This window comes from Oncorhynchus masou, chromosome 29 (assembly GCF_036934945.1).
Source record: "Oncorhynchus masou masou isolate Uvic2021 chromosome 29, UVic_Omas_1.1, whole genome shotgun sequence".
Classification (NCBI taxonomy): domain Eukaryota; kingdom Metazoa; phylum Chordata; class Actinopteri; order Salmoniformes; family Salmonidae; genus Oncorhynchus; species Oncorhynchus masou.
In genome coordinates, this window is record NC_088240.1 from 81,788,982 (window position 1) to 81,805,714 (window position 16,733).

Genomic DNA, 16,733 nt, shown 5'->3' on the forward strand with positions numbered 1-16,733 from the left:
ACCAAACACCTTGACATACAGTAGACACACACATGCTCACCAAACACACCTTGACATACAGTAGACACACACACGCTCACCAAACACACCTTGACATACAGTAGACACACACACGCTCACCAGACACACCTTGACATACAGTAGACACACACACGCTCACCAAACACCTTGACATACAGTAGACACACACACGCTCACCAAACACACCTTGACATACAGTAGACACACACGCTCACCAAACACATCTTGACATACAGTAGACACACACACGCTCACCAGACACACCTTGACATACAGTAGACACACACACGCTCACCAAACACCTTGACATACAGTAGACACACACACGCTCACCAAACACACCTTGACATACAGTAGACACACACACGCTCACCAAACACACCTTGACATACAGTAGACACACACACGCTCACCAAACACACCTTGACATACAGTAGACACACACACGCTCACCAAACACACCTTGACATACAGTAGACACACACACGCTCACCAAACACCTTGACATACAGTAGACAAACACACGCTCACCAAACACACCTTGACATACAGTAGACACACACACGCTCACCAAACACCTTGACATACAGTAGACACACACACGCTCACCAAACACACCTTGACATACAGTAGACACATACACGCTCACCAAACACACCTTGACATACAGTAGACACACACACGCTCACCAGACACACCTTGACATACAGTAGACACACACAAGCTCACCAAACACCTTGACATACAGTAGACACACACAAGCTCACCAAACACCTTGACATACAGTAGACAAACACACGCTAACCAAACACACCTTGACATACAGTAGACACACACACACACGCTCACCAAACACCTTGACATACAGTAGACATACACACGCTCACCAAACACCTTGACATACAGTAGACACACACACGCTCACCAAACACACCTTGACATACAGTAGACACAAACACACCTTGACATACAGTAGACACACACACGCTCACCAAACACACCTTGACATACAGTAGACACTCACCAAACACACCTTGACATACAGTAGACGCTCACCAAACACACCTTGACATACAGTAGACGCTCACCAAACACACCTTGACATACAGTAGACGCTCACCAAACACACCTTGACATACAGTAGACGCTCACCAAACACACCTTGACATACAGTAGACGCTCACCAAACACACCTTGACATACAGTAGACGCTCACCAAACACACCTTGACATACAGTAGACGCTCACCAAACACACCTTGACGTAGTGCACTTCAGCAACTTACGCAAGAGAAAAATTTGAAAAATAAACAGAGGAAAATATCTTTGTTTAAAACATACTGTACAACAATATAAATATATGACATTAAAATGCCTATTTACTCTGTTTCATCTGACTTTCACAATCCACTGTCTCATCAGCCCAGCCAGGCAATTTATAAAAGCATCTAGACATCTCACATTTCTTTTAGACTTACATTTAGTTAGTGTGTCTGCAGTGCGTAACCCAGATCATATTAAAGTATGTTTCTGTCTACAGTGCTTAGCCCAGATCATATTAAAGTATGCCTCTGTCTGCAGTGCGTAACCCCGAGGGGAGGATCCGTCTATACTGTAAAGGAGCTGATACTCTGTTGTTTGAGAGGCTCCACTCCTCCAACAATCACCTGATGAACATCACAACAGATCACCTTAATGTGAGTTACAAAGAAAATAATCAGAGTTCCTATTCAGCCTATCACAGCTCTCTTTTATACAAGTAACAGCACTGCCCTCTGGTGGTTAAATGTTTTCCTGCACACTACTAGAGCCATCAGAAGATGATTGATTGTTTATCAATTCTTCAATTCACTTGTATATCTAGGAGTATGCTGGGGACGGTCTGCGGACCCTGGCCCTGGCCTACAGAGACCTGTCAGAGGAGCAGTGGGAGGAGTGGTCAGAGAGACACCGCCAAGCAGACAGAGCTACAGACTGTAGAGAGGACAGACTGGCTGACATATATGAACACATAGAACAGGATATGATGGTATCACGCTGTGTGTGTGTTTGTTTCTGTGTGTGCGTGTGTGCATGTGCGTGTGTGTGTATGTGTGTGTGTGTGTGTGTGTGTGTGTGTGTGTGTGTGTGTGTGTGTGTGTGTGTGTGTGTGTGTGTGTGTGTGTGTGTGTGTGTGTGTGTGTGTGTGTGAGAGAGCACGTGTGTCCTCTCTGTAACATAATTGGCACCAAAATAAAGTTCAATCAACTTGTGTAACTGGCAATTAAGTTATATTCTATTCTGTGCTATTCTACTCTTCTCTATTCAACTCTTCTCTATTCTACTCTGCTCTATTCTACTCTGCTCTATTCTACCCTTCTCTATTCTACTCTTCTCTATTATTTTCTACTCTGCTCTATTCTACTCTTCTCTATTCTACTCTTCTCTATTCTACTCTGCTCTATTCTTCTCTGCTCTATTCTACTCTGCTCTACTCTCCTCTATTCTACTCTGCTCTATTCTACTCTGCCCTATTCTTCTCTGCTATATTCTACTCTGCTCAACTCTTCTCTATTCTACTCTGCTCTATTCTTCTCTATTCTACTCTTCTCTATTCTACTCTGCTCTATTCTACTCTGCTCTATTCTACTCTGATATATTCTATTCTGATCTATTCTACTCTGCTCTATTCTGCTCTATTCTATTCTGCTCTATTCTATTCTGCTCTATTCTACTCTGCTCTATGCTCTATTCTACTCTGCTCTATTCTACTCTGCTCTATGCTCTATTCTACTCTGCTCTATTCTGCTCTATTCTACTCTGGTCTATTCTACTCTGCTCTATTCTACTCTGCTCTATTCGACTCTTCTCTATTATACTCTGCTCTGTGCTCTATTCTACTCTGGTCTATTCTACTCTGCTCTATTCTACCCTTCTCTATTATACTCTGCTCTATGCTCTATTCTACTCTGCTTTATTCTACTCTTCTCTATTATACTCTGCTCTATGCTCTATTCTACTCTGGTCTATTCTACTCTGCTCTATTCTACTCTTCTCTATTATACTCTGCTCTATGCTCCATTATACTCTGGTCTATTCTACTCCGCTCTATTCTTCTCTGCTTTATTCTACTCTTCTCTATTCCACTCTTCTCTATTCTACTATTCTCTATTCTACTCTGCTCTATTTTACTCTGCTCTATGTTCTATTCTACTCTGCGCTGTGCTCTATTCTACTCTAGCTCCTGGGAGCCACAGCCATAGAGGATAAGCTACAGGAGGGAGTTCCTGAGACCATCGCTATTCTCTCTCTTGCTAACATCAAGATCTGGGTCCTCACGGGAGACAAACAGGGTGAGACACACACACAAACACACACACACAGACAGACACACACAAACACACACACAAACTAGAGCTGGCTATTTATTACTAGGATAAACTAAACCTTTCCTTTCCCTCACTTTTTTTCTCTCTCTTTCTGTCTCTCTCTTTCTGTCTCTCTCTTTCTGTCTCTCTTTCTGTCTCTCTCTCTCTGTCTCTCTCTTTGTCTCTCTCTCTGTCTCTCTCTTTCTGTCTCTCTCTTTCTGTCTCTCTCTTTCTGTCTCTCTCTTTCTGTCTCTCTCTTTCTGTCTCTGTCTCTCTCTCTGTCTCTCTCTCTGTCTCTCTCTCTCTCTCTCTCTCTTTCTGTCTCTCTTTCTGTCTCTCTCTCTGCCTCTCTCTCTTTCTGTCTCTCACTCTCTCTGTCTCTCTCTCTGTCTCTCTTTATGTCTCTCTTTATGTCTCTCTCTCTTTGTCTCTCTTTCTGTCTCTTTGTCTCTCTTTCTGTTTCTCTTTATGTATCTCCTTGTCTCTCTTTCTGTCTCTCTCTCTGCCTGTCTCTCTTTCTGTCTCTCTATTTCTGTCTCTTTGTCTCTCTTTCTGTCTCTATTTCTGTCTCTCTCTTTCTGTCTCTCTTTCTGTCTCTCTCCTTGTCTCTCTTTCTGTCTCTCTTTGTCTCTCTTTCTGTCTCTCTTTCTGGCTCTCCTTGTCTCTCTTTTTGTCTCTCTTTCTGTCTCTCTCCTTGTCTCTCTTTCTGTCTCTCTCTCTCTGTCTCTCTTTATGTCTCTCTTTATGTCTCTCTCTCTTTGTCTCTCTCTCTTTGTCTCTCTTTCTGTCTCTCTCTTTCTGTCTCTCTCTTTCTGTCTCTCTCTCTCTTTCTGTCTCTCTCTTTCTGTCTCTCTTTCTGTCTCTCTCTTTCTGTCTGTCTCTCTCTCTGTCTCTCTCTCTCTGTCTCTCTCTTTCTGTCTCTCTTTCTGTCTTTCTCTTTCTGTCTCTCTCTCTGTCTCTCTCTTTCTGTCTCTCTCTTTCCGTCTCTCTCTTTCTGTCTCTCTCTTTCTGTCTCTTTCTGTCTCTCTCTTTCTGTCTCTGTCTCTCTCTCTGTCTCTCTCTCTGTCTCTCTCTCTCTTTCTGTCTCTCTCGCTGCCTCTCTCTCTTTCTGTCTCTCGCTCTCTCTGTCTCTCTCTCTGTCTCTCTTTATGTCTCTCTTTATGTCTCTCTCTCTTTGTCTCTCTTTCTGTCTCTTTGTCTCTATTTCTGTCTCTCTTTCTGTTTCTCCTTGTCTCTCTTTCTGTCTCTCTCTCTTTCTGTCTCTCTCTCTTTCTGTCTCTCTCCTTGTCTCTCTTTCTGTCTCTCTTTGTCTCTCTTTCTGTCTCTCTTTCTGTCTCTCTCCTTGTCTCTCTTTTTGTCTCTCTTTCTGTCTCTCTCCTTGTCTCTCTTTCTGTCTCTCTCTCTCTGCCTCTCTCTCTCTCTTTCTGTCTCTCTTTCTGTCTCTCTTTCTGTCTCTCTCTCTTTCTGTCTATCTTTGTCTCTCCTCGTCTCTCTTTCTGTCTCTCTTTCTGTCTCTCTTTCTGTCTCTCTTTCTGTCTCTCTGTCTCTCTCGCTCTCTTTCTGTCTCTTTCTGTCTCTCTTTCTGTCTCTCTCTCTGCCTCTCTTTTCTCTCTCTCTGCCTCTCTCTCTGCCTCTCTCTCTCTGTCTATATTTCTGTCTCTCTCTCTTTCTGTCTCTCTTTCTGTCTCTCTGTCTCTCTCGCTCTCTTTCTGTCTCTTTCTGTCTCTCTTTCTGTCTCTCTCTGCCTCTCTCTCTTTCTCTCTCTCTCTCTCTGCCTCTCTCTCTCTCTCTCTGCCTCTCTCTTTTCTCTCTCTCTCTCTCTGCCTCTCTCTGTCTATCTTTCTGTCTCTCTTCTGTCTCTCTGTCTCTCTCGCTCTCTTTCTGTCTCTCTTTCTGTCTCTCTCTCTCTGCCTCTCTCTCTTTCTCTCTCTCTCTCTGCCCCTCTCTCTCTCTCTCTCTGCCTCTCTCTCTTTCTCTCTCTCTCTCTCTGCCTCTCTCTCTCTGTCTATCTTTCTGTCTCTCTCTCTTTCTGTCTCTCTGTCTCTCTCTCTGTCTCTCTCTTTCTGTCTCTCTTTCTGTCTTTCTCTTTCTGTCTCTCTTTCTGTCTCTCTCTTTCTGTCTCTGTCTCTCTTGCTGTCTCTCTCTCTGTCTCTCTCTCTCTGTCTCTCTCTTTGTCTCTCTTTCTGTCTTTCTCTTTGTCTCTCTCTCTGTCTCTCTCTTTCTGTCTCTCTCTTTCTGTCTCTCTCTTTCTGTCTCTCTCTTTCTGTCTCTGTCTCTCTCTCTGTCTCTCTCTCTCTCTCTCTTTCTGTCTCTCTTTCTGTCTCTCTCTCTGCCTCTCTCTCTTTCTGTCTCTCACTCTCTCTGTCTCTCTCTCTGTCTCTCTTTATGTCTCTCTTTATGTCTCTCTCTCTTTGTCTCTCTTTCTGTCTCTTTGTCTCTCTTTCTGTTTCTCTTTATGTATCTCCTTGTCTCTCTTTCTGTCTCTCTCTCTGCCTGTCTCTCTTTCTGTCTCTCTATTTCTGTCTCTTTGTCTCTCTTTCTGTCTCTATTTCTGTCTCTCTCTTTCTGTCTCTCTTTCTGTCTCTCTCCTTGTCTCTTTTTCTGTCTCTCTTTGTCTCTCTTTCTGTCTCTCTTTCTGGCTCTCCTTGTCTCTCTTTTTGTCTCTCTTTCTGTCTCTCTCCTTGTCTCTCTTTCTGTCTCTCTCTCTCTGTCTCTCTTTATGTCTCTCTTTATGTCTCTCTCTCTTTGTCTCTCTCTCTTTGTCTCTCTTTCTGTCTCTCTCTTTCTGTCTCTCTCTTTCTGTCTCTCTCTCTCTTTCTGTCTCTCTCTTTCTGTCTCTCTTTCTGTCTCTCTCTTTCTGTCTGTCTCTCTCTCTGTCTCTCTCTCTCTGTCTCTCTCTTTCTGTCTCTCTTTCTGTCTTTCTCTTTCTGTCTCTCTCTCTGTCTCTCTCTTTCTGTCTCTCTCTTTCCGTCTCTCTCTTTCTGTCTCTCTCTTTCTGTCTCTTTCTGTCTCTCTCTTTCTGTCTCTGTCTCTCTCTCTGTCTCTCTCTCTGTCTCTCTCTCTCTTTCTGTCTCTCTCGCTGCCTCTCTTTCTGTCTCTCGCTCTCTCTGTCTCTCTCTCTGTCTCTCTTTATGTCTCTCTTTATGTCTCTCTCTCTTTGTCTCTCTTTCTGTCTCTTTGTCTCTATTTCTGTCTCTCTTTCTGTTTCTCTTTGTCTCTCCTTGTCTCTCTTTCTGTCTCTCTCTCTTTCTGTCTCTCTCTCTTTCTGTCTCTCTCCTTGTCTCTCTTTCTGTCTCTCTTTGTCTCTCTTTCTGTCTCTCTTTCTGTCTCTCTCCTTGTCTCTCTTTTTGTCTCTCTTTCTGTCTCTCTCCTTGTCTCTCTTTCTGTCTCTCTCTCTCTCTGCCTCTCTCTCTCTCTTTCTGTCTCTCTTTCTGTCTCTCTTTCTGTCTCTCTCTCTTTCTGTCTATCTTTGTCTCTCCTCGTCTCTCTTTCTGTCTCTCTTTCTGTCTCTCTTTCTGTCTCTCTTTCTGTCTCTCTGTCTCTCTCGCTCTCTTTCTGTCTCTTTCTGTCTCTCTTTCTGTCTCTCTCTCTGCCTCTCTCTCTTTCTCTCTCTCTCTCTGCCTCTCTCTCTGCCTCTCTCTCTCTGTCTATATTTCTGTCTCTCTCTCTTTCTGTCTCTCTTTCTGTCTCTCTGTCTCTCTCGCTCTCTTTCTGTCTCTTTCTGTCTCTCTTTCTGTCTCTCTCTGCCTCTCTCTCTTTCTCTCTCTCTCTCTGCCTCTCTCTCTCTCTCTCTGCCTCTCTCTCTTTCTCTCTCTCTCTCTCTGCCTCTCTCTCTGTCTATCTTTCTGTCTCTCTTTCTGTCTCTCTGTCTCTCTCGCTCTCTTTCTGTCTCTCTTTCTGTCTCTCTCTCTCTGCCTCTCTCTCTTTCTCTCTCTCTCTCTGCCCCTCTCTCTCTCTCTCTGCCTCTCTCTCTCTCTCTCTCTCTCTCTCTCTGCCTCTCTCTCTGTCTATCTTTCTGTCTCTCTCTCTTTCTGTCTCTCTGTCTCTCTCGCTCTCTTTCTGTCTCTTTCTGACTCTCTTTTTGTCTCTCTTTCTGTCTCTCTCTCTGCCTCTCTCTCTTTCTCTCTCTGCCTCTCTCTCTCTCTCTCTCTCTCTCTCTCTCTTTCTCTCTCTTTCTCTCTGCCTCTCTCTCTCTGTCTATCTTTCTGTCTCTCTCTCTTTCCGTCTCTCTTTCTGTCTCTCTGTCTCTCTCGCTCTCTTTCTGTCTCTCTGTCTCTCTTTCTGTCTCTCTCTCTCTGTCTGTCTCTCTCTCTGTCTCTCTATTTCTGTCTCTCTATGTCTCTCTCTTTCTGTCTCTCTCTCTGTCTCTCAGAGACAGCAGTTAATATAGGTTACTCCTGTAAGATGCTGACGGGTGATATGACTGAGGTGTTCATCATCAGTGGAAACACAGTGCTGAGTGTTAGAGAGGAACTCAGGTACTCTGACTATCCTCTATTCCTCCCTCTATCCATCTATCTCTCTATTCCTCCCTCTATCCATCTATCTCTCTATTCCTCCCTCCCTCTATCCATCTATCTCTCTATTCCTCCCTCTATCCATCTATCTCTCTATTCCTCCCTCTATCCATCTATCTCTATTCCTCCCTCTATCCATCTATCTCTCTATTCAATTCAATTCAAGGGTTTTATTGGCATGAGAAACATGTGTTAACATTGCCAAAGCAAGTGAGGTAGATAATATATAAAGTGAATATATAAAGTGAAATAAACAATAAAAATTAACAGTAAACATTACACATACAGAAGTTTCAAAACAATAAAGACATTACAAATGTCATATTATATATATACAGTGTTTTAACAATGTACAAACGGTAAAGGACGCAAGATAAAATAAATAAGCATAAATATGGGTTGTATTTACAATGTTGTGTGTTCTTCACTGGTTGCCCTTTTCTCGTGGCAACAGGTCACAAATCTTGCTCCTCCCTCTATCATCTATCAGGGTGACACACACACACACACACACACACAGACCCCCACACACACAAACTAGAGCTGGCTATTTATTACTAGGATAAACTAAACCTTTCCTTTCCCTCACTTTTTTGTCTCTCTCCTTCTGTCTCTCTCTTTCTGTCTCTCTCTCTCTTTCTGTCTCCCTCTCTTTCTGTCTATCTCTCTGTCTCTCTCTTTCTGTCTTTTTCTGTCTATCTCTCTGTCTCTCTTTCTGTCTCTCTCTGTCTCTCTTTCTGTCTCTCTCTGTCTCTCTTTCTGTCTCTCTTTCTGTCTCTCTCTCTTTCTATCTCTATTTCTGTCTCTCTTTCTGTCTCTCTCTCTCTCTCTCTCTCTCTCTGTCTCTCTTTCTGTCTCTCTCTTTCTGTCTCTCTTTCTGTCTCTCTCTCTTTCTGTCTCTCTCTTTCTGTCTCTCTTTCTGTCTCTCTTTCTGTCTCTTTATGTCTCTCTTTCTGTCTCTCTTTCTGTCTCTCTTTCTGTCTCTCGTTCTGTCTCTCTCTCTCTGTCTCTCTTTCTGTCTCTCTTTCTGTCTCTCTCTTTCTGTCTCTCTCTTTCTGTCTCTCTCTTTCTGTCTCTCTGTCTCTCTTTCTGTCTCTCTCTCTCTGTGTCTCTCTGTCTCTCTCTTTCTGTCTCTCTTTCTGTCTCTCTCTCTCTTTCTGTCTCTCTTTCTGTCTCTCTCTCTTTCTGTCTCTTTCTGTCTCTCTCTTTCTTTCTCTCTTTCGGTCTCTCTCTCTTTCTGTCTCGCTTTCTGTCTCTCTCTCTGTGTCTCTCTGTCTCTCTCTGTTCAGTGTATTAATCAACTATTCACCCTCATCTCTTTGTCCTGTCCTGTCATTTCTCCTCCCTCATTCTCTTTCTCTTCAGGAGAGCGAGGGAGAGGATGATAGAGTTTGCCCGTACGAGAGAGGGAGAAAAGGAGGAGGGGATGGAGGGATGGGGTGAGGCCTGTTCTCTGGGGAATGGGTTTGGGGGAGATGGGGGAGGAGAGGGGGAGAGTGGCCCTCCGTGGGGGACAAACAGCAGCAGTGTCCCCCTCCCCCTGCCCCACCCCCTCGACCCCCCTCCTCAACCACGCTAGACTCCATATCTGGAGAGTTCGCCCTCGTCATCAACGGACATAGCCTGGTGAGACGACACACACATTCACACCAATGATGTATATAAGCCCTGGATTGCTGTTGCTATGTAATGGCCAATGAGAGGCTTTGATGCCACTGGTCGGCCATATTGGCACTGCCCAGAAGGAGCAGTCCTCCATTGGAATGAATGGATTTATTTACATGTATTTAAGTGTTTTTGTTGTAGTGGGGACAGTAAAATTTGTACTTAAAAAAAATTATACTTGTTTTTATATATGTCCTTTTTATGTTTAGCTCACATAATATAATTTAAAAGTCTGCATTAAGGTGTCTGTAATAGAATAAACATGACAAAAACAAATGTAGAAATTAATACATGTATTTCTATTCCTTTCTAAATGTGTTTTACACTGGTGAGGGGGAGCGAAGATGGAGGCGCGGTGGTTTCAAAACAGTTACCCTAGTAATCTAGGGGATATATAATCCACTAGGAATACAAACACCACTACACTGGACACACTACTTGTGCAATAGAAAACATGGCGCTCATAACAAATCTAAAATATCCAAACAAGTTCTCCCTCTCTCCTTCTCCCTCCCTCTCTCTCTCTCTCTCTCCCCCCCTCTCTCTCTCCCCCTCTCTCTCTCTCTCTCTCTCCCTCCCTCTCTCTCTCTCTCTCTCTCTCTCTCTCCCTCTCTCTCCCTCCCCCTCACTCTCCCTCCCTCTCTCCCTCCCCCCATCTCTCTCTCCCCCTCCCTCTCTCTCTCCCTCTCTCTCTCTCTCTCGCTCCACCTCCCTCTCTGTATCTCTTCCTGTCTCTCTCTCCCTCTCTCTCTCACTCTCCCTCCCCCCCTCTCTCTCTCTCCCTCTCCCTCCCCTCCCCCTCTCTCTCTCTGTGTCAGGCCCATGCGTTGGAGGCTGATATGGAGGGGGAGTTTGTGTCTACAGCGTGTGTCTGTAGAGCAGTGATCTGCTGCAGGGTGACTCCTCTACAGAAAGCCCTGGTGGTGGAGCTCATCAAGAAACACAAGAAAGCTGTCACCCTGGCCATAGGAGACGGGGCTAATGATGTTAGCATGATCAAGAGTAAGTTAGAGAGAGAGAGGGATGGAGGAGAGGATGCCAGAGGAGGTTGGAGGAAGGGCGAATGACAGAAGTGCTTGGCAAAGATGATAACAGAGATGGGTAGACATGGGAAGAATTGAGAGATAAGGGGAACGAGGAGATATATTGAAGCAAAGTGCTCTGGCAGCACAGTCTATTTGTAAGGTAATGGAAAGTCCCCAGAATCCCCACTGTATCTGTTTACGTGTAGTTCTCTCTCCTTACGTCCTCTTTTCTCACGCCTCACCATGCCTTTCACAATTGTGTGCATGTATGTGTGCGTGCATGTGTGTGTGTTTGTGTGCACGCATACAAGTGTGTGAGTGTGTGTGTGTGTGTATGAAAAGCAGAAGAGAGGAGGCCTCTGAGGGAGGAGAGGTCCTTGTGCTTTCACATCCTGTTTTCTGGGCTCGACACCATGTCCTTGGATACATTACTCAACCTGTGAGCGATTACTCAACTTGTTGACTGTTTACCAAACCTGAATCTGAGGGAAGAGCATAGCAGGCTTCTGTGCCAGCCCAGCACTAACACCCCTGATAATTACACTTTTCAATTGTCTACAGTTGCTCTCTGTCCTTATCTCCTCTCCTATAACCTATATGAAGTGTCTGTCTACCCCCCCAGCGGCTCATATAGGAGTGGGCATCAGTGGTCAGGAGGGCATCCAGGCAGTGCTGGCGTCTGACTACTCCTTCTCCCAGTTCCGCTTCCTCCAGCGCCTGCTGCTGGTCCACGGACGCTGGTCCTACCTCCGCATGTGTCGCTTCCTCTGCTACTTCTTCTACAAGAACTTTGCCTTCACCATGGTGCACTTCTGGTTTGGCTTCTTCTGTGGCTTCTCTGCCCAGGTGAGAGGTCAGGGGTGAGGGATCAGGAACGGTGGTTTAGAGGTGAGGGGTGAAGGGTTTTATAAGTTGGGTTGAGGTAAATAGTTTTGACTTCACTGTCAAAAAACACGTTAGGGGTGTTTAGGAGGAACTATAAGGGTTGAAGTGAAGACTCATGGGGCATGATGTTATATTGGAGCTTAAATGAGGTGAGGTTATCGTTCTTACTGTGTGTGTCTCTCTCTCCCTCCCACCCTCTCTCTCTATCTCTCTCTGTTATCTCCCTCCTACCCTCTCTCTCTCCCTCCCACCATCTACTCTCTATCTCTCTCTGTTATCTCCCTCCTACCCTCTCTCTTTTCTTTCTCTCTCTCTCTCTCTCGCTCTCTTTTTCCATCCCTCTGTCCATCCCTCTCTCCATCCCTCTCTCTCTCCATCCCTCTCTTCATCCTTCTCTCTCTCTCTTTCTCTCTCTCTCTCTCTCTCTCTCTCTCTCTCTCTCCCTCTCTCTCAGACAGTATATGATCAGTACTTCATCACTCTCTATAACATCGTCTACACCTCTCTCCCCGTGCTGGCCATGGGAATATTTGACCAGGTGAGTCTCCTAAGCACCTCTGTACCCTTTGACCCCTGACCCTTGACCCCTGGTTGTTCCTCTTTCTCTCTGTAGGACGTCCCAGAGCAGCATAGTCTGGAGTATCCTAAGCTGTATGAGCCAGGTCAGCTTAACCTGCTGTTCAACAAGAGAGAGTTCTTCATCTGTATAACCCAGGGTATCTACACTAGTGTTGTGTTGTTCTTCGTACCCTATGCCATCCTGTCCCACGGAACCCAGGGCACCGGGGAACCCCTCGCTGACTACCAGACCTTTGCTGTTACCACGGCCACCGCCCTGGTGATCGTGGTCAGTGTGCAGGTGAGCGGGGGGAAGGACTGTAGTATCCACTTCCTGTAGGCAACATATTTGAAGGTTTGCTACATATGATAAACCGGGTAGTTTGGGCCGTGTGTATATCAGACAATATACCACAGTATTACACAAAAAGACTTGTTTACTGTTCTGGTTACGTTGGTAACCAGTTTATAACAGCAATAAGGCACCTCAGTGGTTTGTGATAATGGCCGATATACCACCGCTAAGGGCCGTTCTTATGCATGACGCAACGCAGAGTACAGCCTGGATACAGCTGTTAGTCGTGGTATATTGGCCATGTACCACACCCCCCGAGGTGTCTTATTATTATTATATACGGTCTGATATACACCGGCCTTCAGTACAAACTGGGTGGTTAGAGCCCTGAATGCTGATTAGCTGAAAGCCGTGGTATATCAGACCATATACCACAACCCCCCGAGGTGTCTTATTATTATTATATACAGTCTGATATACACCGGCCTTCAGTACAAACTGGGTGGTTAGAGCCCTGAATGCTGATTAGCTGAAAGCCGTGGTATATCAGACCATATACCACAACCCCCCGAGGTGTCTTATTATTATTATATACAGTCTGATATACACCGGCCTTCAGTACAAACTGGGTGGTTAGAGCCCTGAATGCTGATTAGCTGAAAGCCATGGTATATCAGACCATATACCACAACCCCCCGAGGTGTCTTATTATTATTATATACGGTCTGATATACACCGGCCTTCAGTACAAACTGGGTGGTTAGCGCCCTGAATGCTGATTAGCTGAAAGCCGTGGTATATCAGACCATATACCACACCCCCCCCGAGGTGTCTTATTATTATTATATACGGTCTGATATACACCGGCCTTCAGTACAAACTGGGTGGTTAGAGCCCTGAATGCTGATTAGCTGAAAGCCGTGGTATATCAGACCATATACCACAACCCCCCGAGGTGTCTTATTATTATTATATACGGTCTGATATACACCGGCCTTCAGTACAAACTGGGTGGTTAGAGCCCTGAATGCTGATTAGCTGAAAGCCGTGGTATATCAGACCATATACCACAACCCCCCGAGGTGTCTTATTATTATTATATATGGTCTGATATACACCGGCCTTCAGTACAAACTGGGTGGTTAGAGCCCTGAATGCTGATTAGCTGAAAGCCGTGGTATATCAGACCATATACCACAACCCCCCGAGGTGTCTTATTATTATTATATACGGTCTGATATACACCGGCCTTCAGTACAAACTGGGTGGTTAGAGCCCTGAATGCTGATTAGCTGAAAGCCGTGGTATATCAGACCATATACCACACCCCCCCCCCCCCCCCGAGGTGTCTTATTATTATTATATACGGTCTGATATACACCGGCCTTCAGTACAAACTGGGTGGTTAGAGCCCTGAATGCTGATTAGCTGAAAGCCGTGGTATATCAGACCATATACCACACCCCCCCGAGGTGTCTTATTATTATTATATACGGTCTGATATACACCGGCCTTCAGTACAAACTGGGTGGTTAGAGCCCTGAATGCTGATTAGCTGAAAGCCGTGGTATATCAGACCATATACCACAACCCCCGAGGTGTCTTATTATTATTATATACGGTCTGATATACACCGGCCTTCAGTACAAACTGGGTGGTTAGAGCCCTGAATGCTGATTAGCTGAAAGCCGTGGTATATCAGACCATATACCACAACCCCCCGAGGTGTCTTATTATTATTATATACGGTCTGATATACACCGGCCTTCAGTACAAACTGGGTGGTTAGAGCCCTGAATGCTGATTAGCTGAAAGCCGTGGTATATCAGACCATATACCACAGGTATGATGAAACATGTATTTTTAACGTTAACGTTAACCATGGTATATTGGCCATACATAGTACCACAGCCCCTCACGCCTTATTACTTAAATCTCTCTGTGTGTGCGTGCGTGCGTGCGTGTGTGTGTGTGTGTGTGTGTGTGTGTGTGTGTGTGTGTGTGTGTGTGTGTGTGTGTGTGTGTGTGTAGATTGCTCTGGACACAGGCTACTGGACAGCCATCAACCATTTCTTTGTGTGGGGCTCTGTGAGCTCCTTCTTCACCATCATGTTGGCTATGCACAGCCAGACTCTATTCAGCATCTTTCCCAACCAGTTCCACTTCGTAGGCAGTGCCCAGAGCACACTGGTCCAGCCGCTGGTGTGGCTGACCATCGTCTTGGCCACAGTGATTTGCATCGTTCCAGTTCTGGCTTTCCGATTCCTCAAACTGGACCTGAAACCACAGCTCTCTGATACGGTGAGAACAATATGCCTCTGGCCACACCCACAGTTCTCTGATACGGGGAGGACAATATGCCTCTGGCCACACCCACAGTTCTCTGATACGGTGAGAACAATATGCCTCTGGCCACACCCACAGTTCTCTGATACGGGGAGGACAATATGCCTCTGGCCACACCCACAGTTCTCTGATACGGTGAGAACAATTTGCTTCTGGCCACACTCACAGCTCTCTGATACGGTGAGGACAATATGCCTCTGGCCACACCCACAGTTCTCTGATACGGTGAGAACAATATGCTTCTGGCCACACTCACAGCTCTCTGATACGGGGAGGACAATATGCCCCTGGCCACACCCACAGTTCTCTGATACGGTGAGAACAATATGCTTCTGGCCACACTCACAGCTCTCTGATACGGTGAGGACAATATGCCTCTGGCCACACCCACAGTTCTCTGATACGGTGAGGACAATATGCCTCTGGCCACACCCACAGTTCTCTGATACGGTGAGAACAATATGCTTCTGGCCCCACTCACAGTTCTCTGATACGGTGAGAACAATATGTTTCTGGCCCCACTCACAGCTCTCTGATACGGTGAGAACAATATGCTTCTGGCCCCACTCACAGCTCTCTGATACGGTGAGAACAATATGCTTCTGGCCACACTCACAGTTCTCTGATACGGTGAGAACAATATGCTTCTGGCCCCACTCACAGCTCTCTGATACGGTGAGAACAATATGCTTCTGGCCCCACTCACAGTTCTCTGATACAGTGAGAACAATATGCTTCTGGCCCCACTCACAGTTCTCTGATACGGTGAGAACAATATGCTTCTGGCCCCACTCACAGCTCTCTGATAGGGTGAGAACAATATGCTTCTGGCCCCACTCACAGCTCTCTGATACGGTGAGAACAATATGCTTCTGGCCCCACTCACAGCTCTCTGATACGGTGAGAACAATATGCTTCTGGCCCCACTCACAGCTCTCTGATACGGTGAGAACAATATGCCTCTGGCCACACCCACAGTTCTCTGATACGGTGAGAACAATATGCTTCTGGCCACACTCACAGCTCTCTGATACGGTGAGAACAATATGCTTCTGGCCCCACTCACAGCTCTCTGATACGGTGAGAACAATATGCTTCTGGCCCCACTCACAGCTCTCTGATACGGTGAGAACAATATGCTTCTGGCCCCACTCACAGCTCTCTGATACGGTGAGAACAATATGCTTCTGGCCCCACTCACAGTTCTCTGATACGGTGAGAACAATATGCTTCTGGCCCCACTCACAGCTCTCTGATACGGTGAGAACAATATGCTTCTGGCCACACTCACAGTTCTCTGATATGGTGAGGACAATATGCTTCTGGCCCCACTCACAGCTCTCTGATACGGTGAGAACAATATGCTTCTGGCCACACTCACAGTTCTCTGATATGGTGAGAACAATATGCTTCTGGCCACACTCACAGCTCTCCAATACGGTGAGAACAATATGCTTCTGGCCACACTCACAGTTCTCTGATACGGTGAGAACAATATGCTTCTGGCCACACTCACAGCTCTCTGATACGGTGAGAACAATATGCTTCTGGCCACACTCACAGTTCTCTGATACGGCGAGAACAATATGCTTCTGGCCACACCCACAGTTCTCTGATACGGTGAGAACAATATGCTTCTGGCCACACTCACAGCTCTCTGATACGGTGAGAACAATATGCTTCTGGCCACACTCACAGCTCTCTGATACGGTGAGAACAATATGCTTCTGGCCCCACTCACAGCTCTCTGATACGGTGAGAACAATATGCTTCTGGCCACACTCACAGCTTCTGATACGGTGAGAACAATATGCTTCTGGCCCCACTCACAGCTCTCTGATACGGTGAGAACAATATGCCTCTGGCCCCACTCACAGCTCTCTGATACGGTGAGAACAATATGCTTCTGGCCCCACTCACAGCTCTCTGATACGGTGAGAACAATATGCTTCTGGCCCCACTCACAGCTCTCTGATACGGTGAGAACAATATGCTTCTGGCCACACTCACAGCTTCTGATACGGTGAGAACAATATGCTTCTGGCCCCACTCACAGCTCTCTGATACGGTGAGAA

The 16,733-nt window shown here is 45.9% G+C and overlaps 1 protein-coding gene across 1 annotated transcript in view; it reads left to right on the forward strand.

The window, feature by feature from the left end:
* The window catches only part of LOC135520738 (phospholipid-transporting ATPase ID-like), a 78,862-nt gene that overhangs the window by 47,231 nt on the left and 14,898 nt on the right, over positions 1-16,733 (forward strand). The window contains 11 exon segments of the mRNA XM_064946506.1: positions 1,602-1,717; positions 1,885-2,049; positions 3,241-3,352; positions 7,740-7,845; positions 9,250-9,407; positions 9,410-9,510; positions 10,368-10,551; positions 11,197-11,420; positions 11,914-11,997; positions 12,073-12,318; positions 14,344-14,613. Coding sequence (XP_064802578.1) covers positions 1,602-1,717; positions 1,885-2,049; positions 3,241-3,352; positions 7,740-7,845; positions 9,250-9,407; positions 9,410-9,510; positions 10,368-10,551; positions 11,197-11,420; positions 11,914-11,997; positions 12,073-12,318; positions 14,344-14,613 — 1,766 coding nt within the window.